At 37.3% G+C, this 22,426-nt stretch overlaps 1 protein-coding gene across 1 annotated transcript in view; it reads left to right on the forward strand.

Annotated features, from left to right (window-relative positions):
- The first annotated feature begins 1,433 nt into the window (after positions 1 to 1,433).
- The window catches only part of KPNA5 (karyopherin subunit alpha 5), a 55,627-nt gene continuing 34,634 nt past the window's right edge, over positions 1,434 to 22,426 (forward strand). The window contains exons 1-6 of the mRNA XM_044004221.1: positions 1,434 to 1,661; positions 4,537 to 4,670; positions 12,158 to 12,259; positions 12,454 to 12,553; positions 14,480 to 14,574; positions 16,748 to 16,879. Coding sequence (XP_043860156.1) covers positions 1,658 to 1,661; positions 4,537 to 4,670; positions 12,158 to 12,259; positions 12,454 to 12,553; positions 14,480 to 14,574; positions 16,748 to 16,879 — 567 coding nt within the window. The 5' untranslated portion in view covers positions 1,434 to 1,657. The remainder of the gene's footprint in view (positions 1,662 to 4,536; positions 4,671 to 12,157; positions 12,260 to 12,453; positions 12,554 to 14,479; positions 14,575 to 16,747; positions 16,880 to 22,426) is intronic.

The raw sequence follows: 22,426 nt of genomic DNA on the forward strand, positions 1-22,426 counted from the left end.
TCATATGGGAAGGCCCATGGATACCAGCATTAGTAATGATGGCATGGATAGAGAACTAGTGGCACAGAAGACTGAAAAGGAACAATTTGGTAGAAGAACAAAGCAGTGTCATGAAAATGAGAGTATCCAGGAGACTGTGCTCAACAGTGTGGAAGGCTGTTTGTTGAGAGGTCAAGAAGGATGGTGACTCCCCCCCTCTCCCCAAAAAGACCATTAGAATTGGACATTATAATAATTGCTTGAGTTCTTGTGGGTGGGTGGGGGGATGGAGGGGGGGAAGAGAAGTTGGAACACAAAGTTTTTAAAAAATTGATGTTAAAATTTTGTTTTTACACATATTTTGGAAAATAAAATTCTATTCAGAATAAGAACAAAAACAAAAAGATCATTGGTAATGTAGGGGAGAGCAGTTTCAAATGTTGAGGTCTGAAGCTGCATTAGGGAGGATTTAGAAGAGTTTGAAAGGAGTGGAAGTTAAAGTTCTTGTTGTAGATGGCTTTCTTTTTTTTTTTTAAATAAACATTTTATTGTAGTTTTGAATTCCAAATGTTATCCTTCCTTCCCTCCCTCCCCTGCTCCCTCCCTGAGGGAGGTAAGCTTGTAGATGGCTTTCTTAAGGAGTTTATAGAGCAATTGCTAGACTAGTCGATTTTTTTTTAAAGCATGGGCTAGATATAGGCCTATTTTTAGGCAGAAGGAAAGGAGCCAGTATATAGGGAGAGACTGGAAAAAAGTGAATGGGGACGATAGTGTAAGAAATCCACTGGCGGGAAAAACTGGGAGTGGATGGTTCAATGTTGCAACATACAAGGGTTTCCCTTGGCATGGAGAAGGGCCACCTCATCATCTGAGAACTGAGTAAACAACATAAGTGAGTCATTTTTGCCTAGCATCTCTCAGTGATTGGTAGGGAGGAAGGGAAGGAGTGAAGAAAAGGGGAGGTGTGCCACATTTGTGTGTAAACAAGTTTAAAGGTCCAAAACTTAAACTCAAGTCTCTTTCCTCCCAATTTTGCGCTCTTAGCACTAAGCCAAGGTATTTCTAATTCTATGCAATTAGTACTTGCCGAACTGAAGGCAATGAGACGCTATGTGATTCAGAAGAACCTAGATGGTTGTAGCTAGTGCCAATCAAATCGCACCCCAAACCTGGGTTAACTGGCTCTTGGTAGAATGGAAAGAGGACAGGACCGAGGTCTCAGGTTGTGGGTTCGGAAGCCTGTAAAACCTTGGGAGAGTCGCATAGCAAATCTAAGTCGCACAAGAAGCATAAGGGATGGGAAGGAAAAGCAAGGTAAGGGAAAAGGCAAGAGAGCTTGCGCCAAAGCAGGTGTCGGTTTTTCCCAGCATTCTTCCTGGGCGCGTCCTCCTCCCGGCGTTGCCAGACGCTTCAGTCTGGGTGGGCGGAGCTGAGGGCTCTTGCTTTTCTCCCACCCACTTCGTAGGCCAGAAGCTCCTCGCCGGGTGCAAGGGCTGCTGGGAGTGGAGCCTCTGGGGTCTCGGGGAGGGGGCGCCGGGCGGCAGCCATTTTGGATTGCGAACCCGTCAACCGAATTCCTCGTCGGGGAACTAGTGCAGCTGCTAAGCCGGTGAGGGCGTCCGTAGCGACTTAACGAACAGCCGGGAAGCAGCGGTCGAGAGCGGAACCTGGCCCGTCGATGGGTAAGGGGCAGTGACTGGGCTGATAATCTCGGGCTTTGATCCTTCTCTGGCTGCCTGGAGCGGGGAACGCTTCCCTGGAGCTTCGGAAGCGGCTCGTTCCCTTGGGGGACTGACCCTAAGACCCTGCGGGGGGTTTCGGGGGGAATCCTTGTCCTTGGGCTTGTGATCGCGCACCTCCCTTCGGGGTCGTGGCCCTTTCGTAACCTTCCCTTCCCATCCCTGGAGTTAACTAGGGGTTGGCTACTTTCTGGCCCCCACTTCTTGGGGCCTTTATAATGCCAGGAGTAGGTGGGGGCGGGGGCAGCGAAGGCCGTGGGCTTGAGGCTCCCCCGCCTCCAGAGGCGGGGCACTGGGGTTAACCAACCTCAGCTGTTTCCCTGCACCTGGTTTTCGATGTCACTAAAGACTAAAGACACGCCGGGTTAAATCGGGTTCTCTGTGTGACCCTGGGCAAGTCACTTAACCCCTGTTGCCCCGCCCCCGCCAAAATCGGTTTCAGATTTTGTGTCTGATGAGACCCCGAGGGTTAGACCCTTCTCTTCTGATTGCTTGCCAACTGTGTTCTGTGATAAGATTCTTACGTTGGGAAAGGGGGGGTGAAGCAGCATTTATTAAATGACTGCTGTGTGCCGCTACCGTGTTAAGCGCATTACTAATGTGTAGTATGCAAAAAAAAAAAAAAAAAGAAAGAAAAGGAAAAAAAAATCTTGACATGAGTTGCTGTATTAGATTGAAATCGCGTTTCCCAAGCATAACAATTGATCTTTGAGAAGGAACATTAAATTTTCCCGTTGGTAAACACGAAGTTCTAGCTATATTTTGGGAGGATACTTATGTATGAGGTAGTTATTTTAAGTGTTGCTCCATTAGCTGTTGATAAGTTTACCTGCTTTGTTACACATTTCTACCTAACTTATTTATATCGATTTTTACTGATGAACCATGTAGGAATGGAAGTTGTAATTTAACTGATATCGTTAAATCAGTAGCAGAATTAGAATTAAAACTCTTCTCTAGGTCCTAAATTCCAAACTCTCCTTTAGCATTTTTTTTTCCGTTATAAGAAAGGAGTAAACAAAATAAATAGGTAGTTGGGAAAAAGGGAGTAAGTCCTATATAGGACAGCCTTAGGGTGGGTGCTTGATTATCATTCCTAGCATTTAAAAATGACTGTTTTATGAGTCATCAGGCTTCTTTAAAAGTTATATTACTACAAACGAAATTGCCTCATTGAAGTGAGTCATCTTCAAGAGATCATACTATTTGGATTTAGAACAGCTGAATAATTGGGTGGATTTAAAAAAAGATAATATAGAGGATTACAAGCATAGATAAATTAGTTCCTAAGGAGGAAAATGAAAAAAACTGTTATTGAAATTTTTAGGCTAGATTTTTTTGGATGATATTTTTATGTAGAAAGATTTCTATGAAATCCTCGTTTCTGAAAAATCATTTACTGTTCCTTGAACACATAACTTTATTTCACAATTATATGGTCTTTTCCCTCTATGAACTGATGGTACTGTTGGAGTTGTAGGATCTGTACATAAGAAATTAGTAGATTACAGCATTTTCCCGTAAGAATTTATATTAAATATTTTATAAATAGTAACGTGGGCATGTGCACTGTTGGTAGGTGAATTTATCAGTTATATTGTTACATCATGATTAATGAGGAAAGCACTGGAGTTGAAGTCAGAAGAAACTTGGTTTGAATCCCCCCCCCACCCCCAACCCTAGGGTTGTTACTGTGGACTATTCAAGTCACTTAACTTCAGTTTCTTCATCTGTAAAATAGAGACAGAAATGCCTGTAGTAAGTAGTGCCTTACTAGGTTGTTGTAATACGATCTACATAAAAAAACCCCTTAAACTAAAAGGTTACATAAATGTTTGCTGTTTGCCGGGTTCAATATAATTACATTATGAATGGGCGTTTTTAATTTAGGTAAGCTTTCACATGCACAAAGTAGCATTTGAATATCAAATACAGAAATAATAGCTACCATTTATATAGAGTTTTAAGGGTTGGCAAAGCACTTTTTGTTAATTCATTTGATCCTCATGATCCTAAAAGGTAGATGCTGTAATTACTGCTTTTACAGATGTGAAAACTCGGAGAGGTTTAGGGATTTTTCAGGGTCCATAGCTATATTAAGTGAGGCAGGATTTGAACTCAAGTCTTTGATTTCAAATTCAGTAATCTGTCCACTCTGCTTTCTCTATTCAGATTGTCAGGAATCAGGATGGTGGATCAGATATTTTAAATACTTGATCTCTTATTCCCAAAGTATTTAGTTATGTTAGTCTAATTTTTGTATTGAGAGGAAAACCATTGTTATTGATACAAACTTAAAAAATTTTTTTATTATAAATAATAAACATCTTTACAGTTTTGAATTCCAAATTCTGTCCCTCTTTCCCCTCCCCTCTCCAAGGGGAGCAATCAGATTAAGGATATACTTGTGCAATTGTGTAAAACATTACCATATTAGTCATTTTGTTCGAGAAAACTTGAATAAGATGAAAAAATGAAAGAAAGTGAAAAATAGCATGCTTCAGTCTGCGTTCAATTAGTATCAGTTGTTTCTTCCGAGGTGGATAGAATGCTTCACCATTAGTCCTTTGGGATTGTCCTGGATCGTTGTATTGTTGAGATTAGTTAAGCCATTCACAGTTCTTCATCAAACAATATTGCTGGCACTGTGGTTCTGCTCACTTCACTTTACATCAGTTCATGTAAGTCTTTCCAGGCCTTTCTGAAATCATCTTGCTGCTACAAACTTTTTATAAAATAGTTTTGTTTGACAGTTTAAGCTTAGAATATAGCATCATCTGGAGGATCATCTTTGTGTTTGAATTTTTTCTTCCACCAGATGCCATGGCAAGTCCAGGAAAAGATAACTACAGAATGAAAAGTTACAAGAATAAAGCATTAAATCCTCAAGAAATGCGCAGACGAAGAGAAGAAGAAGGAATACAACTTCGAAAGCAAAAAAGGGAAGAACAGGTAGGTTTCTTTAAAGTTATTAGTAGTGGTTTATCCTGTAAACATTTGATGTATGTTTTGGAAGTTGTACTGTTATTCAGCTGGAGATTATTTACTTTGTAGTAATTAAATATAAGGATTGTGTTTGCTTAACTTTATTATAGTCCATGTAATCTCTTGGCAAACTAAGAATATGTTTATAGAGTCTTTGTCCTCAACAAAGGAAAGGGGCATCAGGATTATACCATCAAATCTCATGAACTCTCTAGCTAAATGCATCAATAGAGGGAGTTTCCATACTGGTAATTTCCTATGCTCCAGACTGCTCAATCTTCCCTTCCCTCCCACAACATGAGTTGGCCAGTCTGAATTACAGATTTTTTTTTTTTTAGTGAGGCAGTGGGGGTTAAGTGACTTGCCCAGAGTCACACAGCTGTTGTGTCAAGTGTCTGAGGCTGGATTTGAATTCAGGTCCTCCTGATTCCAGGGCCAGTACTCTATCCACTATGCCACCTCACTGCCCCTGAATTACAGAATATTTTAAAAGAAGTAAAGTTGTAAATTTAAAAAATTTGAACATTTCCTATATTCTTATTTGCACTTTCACTATCCTTTCATAGTACAAAAGATGCAAGTATAAAGAATGAAACAGTCCCTACCTTGAAGGAAATTGCATTCAAATGGGGGAGAAAAGTGCACTTATAAACATAGAATCAATATCTAAAAGCTAGTTAGTTGATAATGAGCTAGTTTGAGAAGGGTACTAGTAGAGATCAGGAAAGGCTTTCATGTAGAGGATAGTGTTTCAATTGTGTCTTGAAGGAAGAGGATTCTATAATTGAGGGGTAAGGAGCACATTCCAGGCATGTAGGACAGATAGTAAGAAAGCATGGATATGGGAAATGGAATGTCTTGATAGAAGTACAGAGAGAAGGCAGGTTTGCCTGGATCAGAGTGCAGGAAGAGGAGTAATGTCAGTGAGACTAGGAAGATGTTAGGGCAAGGTTGTTAAGGGCTTTAAAAGCTGAACAGAGGAAGTTTACATTTTATTCTAGAGCCAATAGAGTACAACCAGAATTTATTGACTATATAACTGAGATAATCAGATCTATGCTTAATTAAAATTAACCTTGGCAACAGAATAGAGTATGAACTGGAATAAGGGGAAAGACTTGAATGGGGGAAAGATTTGGGTCAGGGAGACCAATTCAGTGGTTTTAATAATCTAAGCAAGAAGTGATGAAGATAAGAACAAAGATAGTGGCCTTGTAAAGGTCAGATGTGGAGGTGGAAACTGAAAGCTTAAGCAGTTGATTGCCTTTGTGGGGTGAAAGAGAGTGGGGAGTCAAAAATAATGCCAAGATTATAAATTTGGGAGATTGGACGAATCATGGTATATTCAATAGAATTAGGAAATTTTGGAAGTGGGGTAAGTTTTGTGGGGAGAACGTGTGCTTTTTGGACATGTTGAGTTTGTGATGCCTATTGGGACATCTAGTTTGAAATGTTCAGTAGGTGATGATGGGTGATGCCAGAGTGGAGCTCAGGGGGGAGTTTGGGCTTGAATGTATAGATTTGGGAGTTATTGGCAGTAGAAGTGAGAAACCCATGTGAACTGATGAGGTGAGAGAGAGAAGAGAAGAGAAGGGACCTTGGATATAGTATTGGGGAATACCCTGAATGAGGGACCTTAAGTTGGAGAGTGGACTGGTGGAGGACATTGAGAAGGAACATTCAGCCAGGTAGGAGGACCAGGAGAGAGTAGTTATCAAAAGCCTAGAGAGGAGAAAGGATCCAAGAAGAACGAATGGTCTGCATTGTCAAAATTCTACAGAAGGGCTATATTTGTCAACTAAGATATCATTAGTAACTGGAGGAAGAGGAGTTTTAGCCCACTGATGAGATTGGGAGCCAGATTGATAAGGGTCTAGGAGTGAATGAGAAGAGAGGTAGTGGAAGCAATTATTATAAATTACTTTTTCTTAGAGTTTGACTGAGAAAGGAAGAAGAGAGCTAGGAGGATCATTTGAAGGGATGGCAGTCACCTGAGGCATACAGAGTTTAACTGTAAACATTCCCTCTTGACCTCCCTGGTAGAATTACATTCCTTCTGTTGCATTTTTACAGGTTTTGTTCTTGAGTTGGAGCAGTTGGATCAGTCCTGTGTAACTGCTTGTGTCAGAGGGTCAAATGGGGTCTTTTTGGCAAAGATTGGAATGATTTTCCAATTCCTTCTTCAGCTCATTTCACAGAGGAGGAGACTAAGGCAAACAGAGTTGAGTAACTTGCCTGGGGTCACATAGCTTTTATGTGTCTGAGTCAGGATTTGAACTCAGATGAATCTTTCTATTCCAAGCCTTGTATTCTAGCCATTGTACCACCTAGCTGCCCTATTTTTACAGGTAGTATAAACGTTTCTTAAATTGAGTCACTGTTTACCAAATTACTGCTCTTCTCTTGGTCACTAAGATGGGTAAACGGGCTAGATAAGCATTAGCTCTTTTACTTTGACCTCATTTAGATGAGTTCTAAGCCTCATAGTCAAAAGGAAAACTTTGCTCATCTACTCCTTTAATACTTGGCAACACAATAGCTTATCTAGTTTGGGGATCAGTGGTGATGCCATTGGCCAAGAGCTCCCTGTTCTCTTCGATTTCTCCCTCCCCACCCCCGCCCCATTTCACATTGACCAGATACTTTCTGCTTTTTCATCCATGTCTCACATGATGATGAGGTAGTGCTTCTCTACCTGCATTCATTTATCTCTATGCTAATGAATAGCCGATCTACTTATCCAGGTCTAACTTCTCTTTTGGCTTCCTTTCTCACATCTCCAATTGCCCATTAGACATCTTCGACTGGATGTTCTGAGGGTATCTTAAACTCACCATATCCAAAACTGAACTCATTATCTTCCCCCCTACCCCCCCCAACCTTCCCTCCTTCCAAATTTCATTACTATCCTCAAGGGCACCACCATTTCCCAGTCTCCCAGACTTGAAACCTAGGTGTTATCCTTGACTCCTTACTCTCTCCTCCTTTTTCTTCTGACTGGGTCCACAGCAAATTTTTTTTTTGGGGGGGGGAAGGGCAATGAGGGTTAAGTGACTTGCCCAGGGTCACACAGCTAGTAAGTGTCAAGTGTCCGAGGCCGGATTTGAACTCAGGTCCTCCTGAATCCAGGGCCGGTGTGTTAATCCATTGCACCACCTAGCTGCTCTCACTGCAAATTTGTATTACATAATCTCACTGCAGGAAGGCAATACTTTTACAACCCTCTAACAGACTCACCATTCTACTTGCCACAGAGCTTTTCTAGACCTTTTTATTCTTCCTCATCTTCCATGGTTCTCACTCCATCAACTCTTTCAGCTTGTCCCATTTTAATGAAAAAAATTGAGGCGATATCATTTGGATATCTTTCACCACTATCTCCTCCTTTACTACTGTCTCATATGAAGAGGTGCCCTTTCTCCTTTCCATGGCAACATGAGGTTGGGGTGTGGGAAACTCAGGCACAGGTGATCCCATGCAATCCTACTTTCTTTATCAGATTTCTTCTTCTATTGTCCTCATTTATTAATTTTTACTTTCCCTGTCTACTGGTTGTTTCCCTACTGGCTGCAAACAGGACACTGTTTTCCCCCCATCCTTGAATAACATTTACTTGATCTTTCCATCTTTGTTAGGTATCATTCTATATTTCTCCTTCCTTTTGTGGCTAAACTCCTTGAGATCACTGTTTACAAGAGACCTCTATTTCCTTTTCTCTCACTTTCTTCTTCACTCTGTAGTTTGACTTCTCACCCCATCATTAAAACTAAAACTACTCTCTCCAAAGATACCAATGATCTCATCTGGCCTTTTTTAAAAATCCTCGTCGTATTTGACCTCTGAAGCCTTCATCAAGGTTGTATCCACTAACTGTTGATATTCTTTCCTTGGACCCTCTTTTCTTCTCCCTCTACGCTATTTCACTGGTGATCTCATCAGCTTGAATGGATTCAGTTATTAGCTATGTATATGATTCCAAAATCTACTTCTCTAACTCTCACCTTTCTCTTAATCTTCAGTATGGCATTTCCAGATGCCTGTTGGACATTTTGAACTGCATGTCCTGCAGATATCTTAAACTCACCCTGCCCAAAATTAAATTCATCTTTCCTATCCTAGCTCATCCCTCTTCTGATCTTTTCTGTTACATTAATGGAACTACTAATCCCCTAGGCTTGCAAACTAAGTGTCATTCTCAACTCCTCGCTCTCACTGCTTCCCCCTTCCCAATCCAGTTCTTGCCAAATCTTGTCCTTTTTATCTTTATAACTTCTTATAGTATCTCTTGTATACACCTGTCTTTCCTCTGACACCACTTCCACCATGGTGCAAGTCCTCCTATACCATCCCTCATGTACACCCCCTTCTCTCCTTTGAAACTGCAGGCTCTCATCACCTCATTCCTGGACTATTGGAATAGCCTGTTGATTCATCTCCCTGACTCAAGTCTCTATTCTCTACAATCCATCCTTCACTCAGCTTTCAATTTGATCTTCCTGAAGCACAGGTCTGACTATGCTACCCTCATATTTAGTAAACACCAGTGTCTCCCCGTTACCTCTAGGGTCAACTATAACATCCTCTGTCATTTATAATATTTATAAAGATCTTTATAACCTAACCCCTTTCTACCTCTTGAGTTTTTGTACACCTCACTTCTTTCCATGTACTCTGAACCAATGGTACTGGCCTCACTGCTGTCTCTTGCTCAAGAGGCTCTATCTCCCAACTCTGAGCACTTTTTTTTTAAAAGAGCAATAGCGCTTTATTTTTTCAAAATAATAAACATTTTTATTTATAGTTTTGAATTCCAAATTTTATCCCTCCTTTTCCCCTCCCCTCTCCCCTTCCTGAGGAGGTAAGCAACCAAATATGGCTTATATATGTGCAATTATGTAAAACATTATCATATTAGTAATTTTGTATGAGAAAACTTGAATAAAAGAAAAAAATGAAAGAAAAATAGCATGCTCCAGTCTGTGTTCAATCAATATCAGTTCTTTCTTTGGAGATGGATAATATGTTTCATCAATAGTCCTTTGGGATTGTCTCAGATCATTGTACTGTTGAGAATAGTTGTCAGTCACAGTTCTTCATCAAACAGTATTGCTGTCTCTGTGCACAATGTTCTCATTGGTTCTGTTCACTTCACAATAAATACATCAGTTTATAAAAGTCTAGGCCTTTTTGAAATCTTCCTGCTTGTTGTTATTTATAGCACAGTAATATTCCATCACCATCACATACCACAGGTTGTTTAGCCATTCCCCAATTGATGGGCATTCCTTTGATTTCCAATTCTTAGCCACCACAAAAAGAGCTGCTATAAATATTTTTGTACAAATAGGTCTTTTTCTCTTTTGGGGAATGTCTTTGGGATAGGAACCTAGCAGGGGTATTGCTGGATCAAAGGGTATGCACAATTCTATAGCCCTTTGGGCATAGTAATTGAGCAATTTTACTGGTGTTCCCTGTGCCTGGAATTCTTTCCTTCCTCATACTAGTCTCCTGACTTAAAGACTCAGCTAAAATCTCCCTTCAGAAGTTTTCTCCTATCTCCCTTATTGCTACTGTCTTCCCACTCTGATTGTATCTAATTTATTTTATTTCTAGTTTATTGGTACATTGTTATTTCCTTGTTGAGGTTCTTGAGAGGAGGACTTATTTTTTGCTTTTCTTTGTATCCCCAGTGCTTAGCAGAGGGGATACAAACAATAATAGGCACTTAATAAGTGCTGGTTGACATGACAACTATAAACATGTCAGTACTATCTCTTTTGATGAAAAATGATGCATGATAGAGGTATTAATATAGTGATTAAGTAGGAGTAGAAAATTATTGAAAATATTTGGTAATTGAAGAGTGCATAACAAGAGTGAAAAGTGGCAGTGGACACTTAGATACTATATTGGAGATTCAGTTATATTGTTAGCTGGTTTTGATTTGAGAGGAAGAGAATGTGTGTACTTCTTCCTTAGTGCCTCAGTGTAGCGTTTTTTTTAGGTCTGTCCTTTCTGCTAGTATCCTGTGTTTCCTACCTTGCCCTCTCCATTCTTCTTTTCCGTGATTCATAATAATCAAAAATTACTTTTTGTCTCGGGGTCTTAATCTATTAATTTTATAATTTACTTATTTTAATTGGTTGTAAAGTTTATGAGGGATTTTAGAGGCAGCTAGATGGCACCGTAGATAGAGCACTAGGGCCTGAGTGAGGAAGATCTTGGATCAAATCTGGCCTTTGACACTTAACTAGCTTTATGATCTTGATCAAGTCACTTAACTGTCTGCCTCAGTTTCTTCATATGTAAAATGAGGGTAATAATAACATATATCAAGGTTTTTCTGAGGATTGTTATTTTTAAAGCCCTTATGTACCTGGTACATAGTAGGTGCTATATAAATACTAGCTAATAAATATTAGCTATTATTATTTTATTATTATTACTCAAAGACCCTTCTGCAAATGAGTGAAGATACTTGTCAGCAGATGAGTTTTCTGTGGCCCATAAAATAATGCCATGTAGCTCCCCCTGCCTACCTGTAGGATTGATTCCTTGAATGAAAGGAGTGTGGTTTGAAGTGGCCTTAGTCTTAGCAGAGAAGGAGCCAGAGCTGCAGAAGAATTCTGACTGGCTTCAAAACACCAATTCTTTCAAAAAACATTGAATAGGGGGTGGCTAGGTGGCACAGTGGATAAAGCACTGGCCCTGGATTCAGGAGTACCTGAGTTCAAATCCGGCCTCAGATACTTGACACTTACCAGCTGTGTGACCCTGGGCAAGTCACTTAACCCCCATTGCCCCACAAACAAAAACAAAATGGAAAAAAACCCAAACCATTGAGTACCTATCATGTGTGAGAGAAACTGACAGTCCCTGCCCTGTACACTTGGGAGTTTTACCCTGGGGATTGTGATGGATCTGTAACCTCATTGACATGCAGATATTCCCTCCAGTATTGCAGACCTGTCCTCACCTTCTTATCCTGTGAACCTCTTCTTTTACCCAGAAGTCCTTGACAGTTTGTCAACCCAGTGTGCTGAGGGTCAGCCTCTAGATCTGGTGACATGGCATATTGGGTTATTTCTTTCACTAACTTTACGACCAGTCTACTTCATGTTCCAATTATACTGCTGTCTGCCATCATATGGGAAGTATTGAGTTTTTTTTTTTTTTAGTAAGGCAATTGGGGTTAAGTGACTTGCCCAGGGTCACATAGCTAGTAAGTGTTAAGTGTCTGAGGCTGGATTTGAACTCAGGTGCTCCCGACTCCAAGGCCAGTGCTCTTTCCACTGTGCCACCTAGCTGCCCCCGGGAAGTATTGATTTTAAACTGTCAAAGTTGTGAAAGTGATAGCTGTCCATTTCACTTTTCCTAAATATTTTAATATGGTGGAACAAAGTGTTAGTATCAAAACCTTTCATGTAAGATGATGTTGATGTTTTTTTTGGCAGTTATTCAAACGCAGAAATGTCTCCCTTCCAGCAAATGATGACTCTATGCTTGAAAGTCCCATCCAGGATCCAGATATCAGCTCTACAGTACCTGTTCCTGAGGTAGATAACGAGAAAGCATATTTTAAATCATTATTTTAAAATAACATTAAATAAGTTTATTCATTACTTTTTGAAGTGTAATTTAAATTTAACTTTGTTATATAATAAAATTTTATTTATTAATTTCACAGTAGATAAAAAACAAAGTAAGAGAAAAATATAAATATCAAATATACTGTTTTTTGTGTTTTTAGGAAGACGTTATTACTGCTGATATGGTGCAGATGATTTTCTCTGATGATGCTGACCAACAGCTTACAGCAACACAGAAGTTTCGAAAGTTGCTTTCTAAAGGCAAGGCTTTCTTTCCATAAGATACCCTGTTGCTATTTCATATTTAAAGAGGATTTTTATTTAGACTTTGTATGGTTATTATAGTTTAGCACTTTGGTTAAGGAAACCTCTTATAAGTAACATTTTAGTGTGGCTTTGCTATCTTTGTATAATTCAATTATAACAATGAATGATTTTTATAATAGCTTGTTTAATTGGTAGTTCAAACATGCTCTATTTCCCCTTTCTGAATAGAGATAACAATGTACATGTTTTTTAATTATTAGGTTTCAGAATGAAGTCCTTTACTTCATATCACCTCTGTACAAACAAATAACAGAAATCCCATGCTATTAATATTAAGAAGGGGACATAGTTAACAGGGTCACATTGAGAGCCAGAAATCATTTAATCATTTAGTCCAGCATCCTCCTTTTACAAATAGTAAAAATGGTCCCAAAGAGGTTAAGCAACTTCATCCAAGGTATTAAGTGGCATAGCCAAGATTCAAAACCTGGTTCTTTGACTCCAAGTATAGCACTTTTCCACTGTACCAGTTTCCTTTCATGCAACTTTATTTAATTAACATGTCTTGTTTAGCCCAGGAACTAACAATTTTTAAAAGTTGGAACTCTCTACTTTTTAAAAAATTTAAATAAAGGGTTGGCAGAGAAGACATAACTTTCTTAGAATGTACTGATAATGTCTTATCCTTTGTTCACAATAAGAAAAGGAAATCCTTAAATTACTCAAAAAAGTGAGGCATTTTATAGCCTATTAATAGGTTTGCTATTTGTTTAGCTTTTGGGGGAAACATTTTCTGTACTTTGAGGCTATTGCTACAGTTTTTATAGCAATGAAGAATAAAAAAAGAGCATTTTTTAGACATGTTAAATTTTTATAACTATATAGGACATATAGTTATAAGACCATAGGATCATAGATTTAGACCCAGAAGGCCCCCAGAAGCTGTGATTTCACACCACAGATGTGAACCATAGCAGAGGGATGGTGAAAAATAGATGGCCTAGGAAGTATTTTAAATATTAGTATTCATAGAATTAAAAGATTGCAATAAAGGAAAATGAAGAGACAGTTGGAGACTATAACTCTAGATAGGCATCACCACTATAGTATTTAATTCAAGTTAAACAGCACCTACTATATGTAACTGTTGCTAAGGATATAAGATTGATAATAGATGCCTAATTCACAATGTACTGGCATGGGACTTGCACATAAGTGAATATAAGCCAAGTAGAATGTAGTAGGTTGCTTTAGGAAGATTTGAGGAAGGAAAAAACCCTTTCAGTAATAACAATTATAACCCATAACTCAGAACATGAGGTTCCAGTTTTACATCAATAGGTTCATTCTTGAGTATTTTTCTTTAAGTAACTCTTTCTCTACTACCTCCACTGAAGTTTTTCCCTATCTGCTTGTTAATGAAATGACTAAATCTTCTGTAATCAAAATTTTTTCACATATTCTGTTGGAAGATTTTTTTCCCTCATTGGAAGAAATCAATAATTTTATAGTTGAAGACTAATAGGAAAAAAAAATTCTTTCAAACTAACCTTCATGGCACTAATCTATTTTGTAAAGCCAGAGAAACCAGATCATTTTTTCTTCCTAAAAGTTAGGACTGGGGCAGCTAGATGGCGCAGTGGATAGAGCACCGGCCCTGGAGTCAGGAGTACCTGAGTTCAAATCCGGCCTCAGACACTTAACACTTACTAGCTGTGTGACCCTGGGCAAGTCACTTAACCCCAATTGCCTCACTAAAAAAAAAAAAAGTTAGGACCATAATTTTGTGAATTTTAGGTATTGGGCAATGAAGAGTTTTCTTGCTTTAGTGATCAAGGACAAGAAATGACATTTTAAATAATCTAGTAATTACTTTTTAAAAATTTTAAATTGTAAAATAAATCAATTATAAAATTTCAGAACCTAATCCACCTATTGATGAAGTTATACAGAAACCAGGAGTTGTACAAAGATTTGTGAAGTTTCTTGAAAGAAATGAGAATTGTACTTTACAGGTGAGTTTTTCTGATGTTTCTCTTTTTTATATTTTTTCTTTCAGATGACTGGACTGATTTTAATACAATCTCAATAATAACATAATTATATAGTGCTTTAACATTTACAAAGTGCTATCCTCACAGCAGCCTTGTGAGTTTAGTAATAATAGCTAGTTCTGTGTAGTGCTTTAAGGTTTTTGAAGTGCTATGCATTTTTATTTCTTTGATTTTCGCAACAATCTTGAGGTAGGTACTATTTCTGCATTTTAGGTCTGGGGAAACTGAGGCACATAGCAGTTAACTTGCCTAGGGTCACACAGCTTAATAAGTATATGAGGCAGTATATGAACTTGTTTTCCCAACTTCAAGTCCTGCACTCTTACTCACTCTGACCTTTAATTGCCTCTAAGTAGTATAAGTGTTGTTATCTCTTCATTTTACATGTTCAGAAACAGGTTCTGAGAAGTTAGATTTTATACCCTTAAAAATAAATAGTAGGGGGGCAGCTAGGTGGCGCAGTGGATAGAGCACCGGCCCTGGAGTCAGGAGGACCTGAGTTCAAATCCGGCCTCAGACACTTAACACTTACTAGCTGTGTGACCCTGGGCAAGTCACTTAACCCCAATTGCCTCACTAAAAAACAAACAAACAACAACAACAAAAATAAAATAAATAGTAGGGGGGCAGCTAGATGGTGCAGTGGATAGAGCACCAGCCCTGGAGTCAGGAGTACCTGAGTTCAAATCCGGCCTCAGACATTTGATACTTACTAGCTGTGTGACCCTGAGCAAGTCACTTAACCCCAATTGCCTCACCAAAAAAAAAATAGTAGGTAGTATTAGGCCTGCTAATGCTCTTAAATAAAATAAAGTTTTAGTTCTGTGAGAATGCAGCAATGCCTACTCCCAGGAGAGTGTAAACTCTTAGAAGAACAATAACTTCATTTTTATATCTTTTTATTTTTCCTTAGTGCTTCATATAATATCTTGGATAAGGAATGTATTTGAAATATTTGTTTAGTTGGATAAAATTATAGTGGTAGAAAGATGAAAATTAGCAAGTTGTGGTGGGGCAAGCAAAAAGCAGATTGACTTCTCTTGATTGTTGAACTAAAGAGACTGATGGAGAAAAATGGAAATGGCCCTTAATAATAGGTGATGGGAAAGCCTTGATTAAGATTTTTCAGCAAAAATACTGTTTGGGAATTTTCAAGTTCTAAATTTAAGCTGAGTTTAGGCAGCTGCATGTATCCTTACCTTGTTATTGGATTTTTCTTTTAACAGTTTACTAGATCACATTATCCAAAATTGTTCCTCTTTCATAGTAACAATCAGAGTTTTCTAGAAGAAAGTGATAATTGCCTTCTCATAATATTATCCTAAGTAGGATCGTGATCTTTGAATTTTTGAATCTTATGTAATATACTTTTAGCTTAATGCAGCTTGGCAAATAACGTTTTATTTGTTTGAACATAGTTCTTTCTAATTTTAGTGATGTTCCATCTAATTTTAAAGCTTATGGATTTAAGTAAATAATTCCATATTCACCCTATTGGAACTGTTCATATTTTTGGTCAAATTCTTCCTCATTTTTTCTTTTTCTAGGCTTTAACAATCCAATTTTAAAAATAAATGGGGGGGACAGCTAGGTGGCACAGTGGATAGAGCACCGGCCCTGGAGTCAGGAGTACCAGAGTTCAAATCCGGCCTCAGACACATAACACTTACTAGCTGTGTGACCCTGGGCAAGTCACTTAACCCCAATTGCCTCACCAAAAAAAAAAAAATGGGCAGCTAGGTGGCGTAGTGGATAAAGCACCTGCCCTGGATTTAGGAGGACCTGAGTTCAAATCCGGCCTTAGACACTTGACATTTACTAGCTGTGTGACCCTGGGCAAGTCACTTAACCCTCATTGCCCTGCAAAAAAAAAACAAAAAACGGAATGTGTTTGATCCCATTGACCCTTTTTAGTTGAATTTTTCTGTATCTTTTCTAGTTTCCTTATTATGTTTATACTTTATCTTTTTTTTTTTGGCCATATGCTGTTTAATGATCAATTTTAAATTAAAAATGAAAATAATTTTCTTAACTCATAATTTAGTGAATAATTACATCCTCTAACATATTTATAACTCATTATTACACTTTCAACTCATAATTATACTTTATCTTAAATTTTATTTTATCTTAGTTTGAAGCTGCCTGGGCTTTAACTAATATAGCATCTGGAACCTTTCTACACACCAAGGTGGTAATTGAAACTGGAGCTGTTCCAATTTTTATCAAACTCCTCAATTCAGAACATGAAGATGTACAGGAACAGGTAATTTTTCTTAAATTATTTGTAGTTACTGTGTTTTTGTAAATTTTCTATGAAAAGTTTAGTTATAATTGTATTCAGTTTTGCTTTTAATCACAGCTCTCTCTATGATAAAATTAGAGGACCAAATCTTGAATTTCTTGAATATACTTCATTAGGCCTCAGAATTGTCATAGATTACTTGTACAGTTTCAGGTAATGCTAAAGAATTTAAAATAACTTAAATGTTATGCCCTTAAAATAAACATTGAGGCCTACTAATGCACTTAAATAAAATAAAATTGAATTTTAAGTAAGTAAACTCATGTTTATTTTTGTAATTATTTAAAGCGCTGTGATTAGAATGAGAAAAATAGTAAAGTTTGATTGAACATTTTCAAAGTTTATGACAAATTAGACTAGATAATTTTGCTTTTTGATGGGTGAGCATTTGTTTTTTTTCAATAATGGCTGCTTCAAAAATGAATTTGAGCTAAATTTAACTAATAAACCTTTTGAGAAATAGTTTTTCCTGTTAAAATCAGAACCATAAATTATATTTTGCTCTGATAACTAAAAAATCAGATTAAAAAATTGTTTTCTGATAACTAAACCAATTTTAAAATAAATTCTATATTTTGTTCTCTTGAAAGAGCAACAAGGGGGTAGATGTTATACTGAATTGTGACTAGGGATACAATTATTCAGGAAGGATAATTTTACCATTTTGCTTATTTTTTGGTAAGTTTAAAAAAAAATTAACTATTCTGGCTATTAGTCCATTAGTAGTAAGCTGCCACATATATGTAATACAGATTGATGAATGATTAATACTTTGTTACTGTTACATTTCTTTCTTATTTCCTTTTCCAAAGAAGTTGAAGTATGAGATTCCCTTATTCACTGTTTCCATAACACTAAAGCATTAAATTTGGGTACTGAAGAAACTTAATGTAGTATTGGAAAGTATTTTTTCTTGTTTAATTTGGCAGTTAATGTCTAAAAATATGGCTTTCATTGCAACACAGTGACAGTTTGCTTTTCTTATGAGTAGAAAAGTTGAGACTTGCTATTTTTTATTTTTACTTCTTTTCACGACACCATTTCCAGGAGATATTCTTTGTGCAACTGTTAATGTTAATTTAGGTCTGATTAGCTTTCATTGCTCTCAAAAACCCCCAACAATACAGCTATATTGCTTATTCAAAGTCCTATCTTTGGGAAAGTAACATTTCTTTAATGAACCCCCAAATTATTATTATTATTTTTTTGCGGGGCAATGGGGGTTAAGTGACTTGCCCAGGGTCACACAGCTAGTAAGTGTCAAGTGTCTGAGGCTGGATTTGAACTCAGGTCCTCCTGAATTCAGGGCTGGTGCTTTATCCACTGTGCCACCTAGCCGCCCCCCAAATTACTTTTTAAACTAGTAAGATTCTCAGTCAAAAAAACAACTTATTCTATAATTTTGGTATTTTCTCCTGCATTTTCTGCCTATGGCAATAACATCTAAAAAAATCTTAAAACTATTTCAACTACGTGTGACTTGGTATATATTGTACTGAAGCACAGGTATAATGTAATGTCTGGTTATTAGAAATTCTGAAGTGGTTAATTTAAATTATGTTTGAGAATTACAATAAATATTGTCATATCACACACCCTTTTTCTATATGCCTAATTTCTTTTTGTCATTCTGACCATTCTCTTTGTTCCCTTACTTTATCACAACTAGTCCCATCTATTTTCTCTCTGGATAGCAATTTACAAATCACTCTTGTCCCATCTTCTTCCTTTAAATATTCCAAGTGAATTGGACTGTGTAAGTATTCGTGAACGTTAGTGAGACTTGAACTGGACTGTGATGGCCAAATCATATTCTGTATTGTTCATCGCCAGGATTCTTTTGAAGTTCTTTAGTATAGTTTCAAAATTAAGGAGGCTTCTGTTAATGAGAAGTTGCTTAATCTTATTTCTTTTTTAGCAGACTTAATGCCTTAATTATTTGTCAGTGTAGTTTCTTGGAAAACTTGAACCTATGCAAATTTGTTTCGTTTTTAAAATGTATTTTGGTTGCCAAGATCATAGCTTGAAGGTTATGTTGTACTCATAGTGTGTTTTTGTTTCATCAAAGCATTTGGTAATATCTCATTTTAATATATCTTTGAATAAGCTGGTAAAGGTGGTACCCACAGAGTTTTGATGAATGATTCTATGTCCATTTGGAAACTGATAGGGGCCAAAGAAATTCTGCACCTCTGAATATGTTTGTCAGTGTCTTAGAACAAGTATTAAAAGACATGCTTATCTAAATTTCGGGTGATATTTGATTGACATAGAAAGCTAATCAGAAACATGATAAAGATTCAGAATTACTTGGAGAGAAAATATGGGCTGAAAAACGAAATTTTACAGGAATAAATGTAAAGTCATTCATTGGTTTAAAAATACAGGATGAGGGAGTTCTTGATTGGCAGCAATTTTATTTGAAAAAGATATAATGGTTTTAGTTGATCACAAGCTTAATAAGCAAGCGGAGAAATATAATTTCTTTGAGAAGTCTAAAGTTACAGTAAGAAGATTATAATATTCACATAAAAGTAATTTGTTGTATTTATGTACCTTGTGCTAGTTACAATGTTTCTAAAGCTCTGTACTATTTTGGGCGAAATGTTAGGGAGCATTGACAATTCAGTTTATTCTGATGTAGACAGTGATAGAAATATAAAATTCTAGAGTTTGAAAAAAATCCAGAAATCATTTACTCTTATTTGGTAACACGAAGAATGCATTATCGCCCTGAAAAGCAGTCATTAAGTGTCTGCTTAAATATCTCTACTGTTGAAGGACTTAGTACATCTTGAATTAACCCATTTCATTTTGAGGCCTCTTTGTTAGGAAGATAGTAAGCTTCTATTCATTTAAAATCTGTGTTCCAATAGATTCCATATTTTGGTTCTAGTTTTGCATTTTAGAGCCAAATAAAATAGATAATAGCTCTTTTACATGATAGACCTTTAAATGCTTGAAGAAAGTAACCAAATTCTTACTTAGTGTTCTTATCTTTGGGTGAAATAAAACACACAATCTCATATTTGGAAGGGGTCTCAGAGGCCATCTAAATTACCTTAAAAAATTGACAAGAATTTCTTTGGTAACATTTTTTTGAGTAATAGGTGATCATTCTGAACTGACAGCTTATTGTATAACACTTGATCATCCTGTGCCTCTCCTCTGTGACATGTTTTAGAATTCCTTCACCAGTTAGCCATTTTGGGATGTACAGTGTTCTTGTCGTCTTCTTCATGACATCTTGCTCAGAAGTGAACATAGTATTGCAGGTATGTTGTGATGAGGACAGAGAACATAGGGACTATCATTGCCTTGGGTCTTGAGGTCATGGTTCTGTTGATACAGGCTAATGTCGCTCACTCTTTTTGGTCTTCTTGCTCTACTGTTGCTTCATATTGGGCTTGAAGTCCACTAAAACCCATACATCTTTTTTATAGGGACCACTGTCTAGCCTTGTTAGCCTTCCCAACCCTTTAAGAAGTTGATATTTTTAAAAATTAAATATAGGACTTCACATTCATTCCTGTGAAATGTCATCTCTTTAAATTTGGTCTATAATTCTAGTCTTGAGGAAGATTTTTCTATATTGATTCTGTCACCAATTGTATGAGGTATCTCTTCCAGCTTTTTATAATCTCAAAATTTGATAACTATGGCATTTCTTCCTATTTGCATCATTGATTAAAAACATTGAACTGGAAAGAATCCTGGATTTGGTACAATAGTCTTCCCCCTAGGTTGACATCCACCCATTAAGCAGCACATTTTGTGTTTTATCCTTCAACTGGTTCTAAATCCGTCTTACTGTATTATATCATCTCCATCTCTCCCATTTGGTCCTTAATGAAAGATTGTCAAGTATTTTGCTGAAATCCAGTTATACCATTTCTGTGGCATTATATTTTACTAGTCCGATAATCTTGTTAAGAGTAAATAGGCTTGGGGGCAGCTAGGTGGCACAGTGGATAGATAGAGCACCAGCCCTGGAGTCGGGAGTACCTGAGTTCAGATCTGACCTCAGACACTTAACACTTACTAGCTGAGTGACCCTGGGCAAGTCACTTATCCCCAATTGCCTCACTAAAAAAAAAAAAAAGAGTAAATAGGCTTGGATAGAGCACCGGCTCTGGATTCAGGAGTACCTGAGTTCAGATCTGACCTCAGACACTTAACACTTACTAGCTGTGTGACCCTGGGCAAGTCACTTAACCCCAATTGCCTCACCCCCCCCCAAAAAAAAAAATAAAAAAGAGTAAATAGGCTTGGGGGCAGCTGGGTGGCACAGTGGATAAAGCACGGGCCTTGGGTTCAGGAGGACCTGGCTTCAAATGTGGCCTCAGGCACTTGACACTAGCTCTGTGACCCTGGGCAAATTACTTAACCCTCATTGTCCCACCAAAAAAAAGAAAAAGAAAGAGTAAATAGGCTTGGTCTATCATGACTTCTTAATATGTATATACTGATTTATACATACTACTGTTTCCCTTTTTAAGTGTTTGCAAATTACCCCTTTAATAATGGCATTCTAGAGTTTTGCCAGGAATTGCAGTAAAATGCATAATTTGAGTAATCCTACCTTTTGTTTGTAAATTGGGATATTTACCCAGTTCCTAGGCACCTCTTCTATTTACTTTGATTTTTCATAATTCAACATTGCATTCATAAGCTTTCTGTATCCTGAGATATATAATTTATCTTAACCAGATGATTTGGACCCAAGGAATACAAGTAGGAGCTCTTTTACTATCTCTTTACTTATCTTCAGTTTCAATACTTACATCTTTTTATTCTATTTTCATTTCAGGCTATTCTTGATTGAGAAGACAAAAACAAAACTGTTAAGTTTTGCTTTTTGTTTCTTATCTTTTACTCTCATTCTATCTGCCTCAAGCAGCAGATCTTTTTTGTATTTCTTGGTCCTAATGTAGCTAAAATACCTTAGCATTGCTTCTGCTTAGATTGACCCTCCCTAACATTTCTACAGAGTGTTGCCATTCTTCTGAATTTTTCCTTGGTTGTATGCCCTTGTTTTCATCTTTCTGAAGTCATAAAATTGTATCAGCCTCTTTAGATGCATCTTCCTTTTCTTCCCTATCAGAGTTACTTTAAAGCTTCTTTCCCTTTTAAGAAGACTTCCTTTTTGGAATCTTAGTCCAAAATATTGTACTAAACTTTAAAAATATCTGTTTTCCTAAATATAAGATACTTGTTAGACTGTGACCCCATTTGTGGTTTTCTTGGCAAAGATGTGGAGTGGTGTGCTGTTTCCTTCTCCATCTCTTTTTACAGAGCAAGAAACTGAGGCAAACCAGGGTTAAGTGATTTGCCAGAGTCACACATAGTAAGCCTAAGGCCAGATTTGAACTTAGGAAGAGGTTTCCAGACTCCATGCTCAGCAATAAATGCTGTGGAGGTAGAAATAGGAAAATCTGGCAAATGATTGGATATGTGGGGTGAAGGAGAATGAGCAGTGAGAGTAGTGATCAAGCCTGGGATATTTGG

Source organism: Dromiciops gliroides, chromosome 4, assembly GCF_019393635.1.
Source record: "Dromiciops gliroides isolate mDroGli1 chromosome 4, mDroGli1.pri, whole genome shotgun sequence".
In the NCBI taxonomy this organism is placed as follows: domain Eukaryota; kingdom Metazoa; phylum Chordata; class Mammalia; order Microbiotheria; family Microbiotheriidae; genus Dromiciops; species Dromiciops gliroides.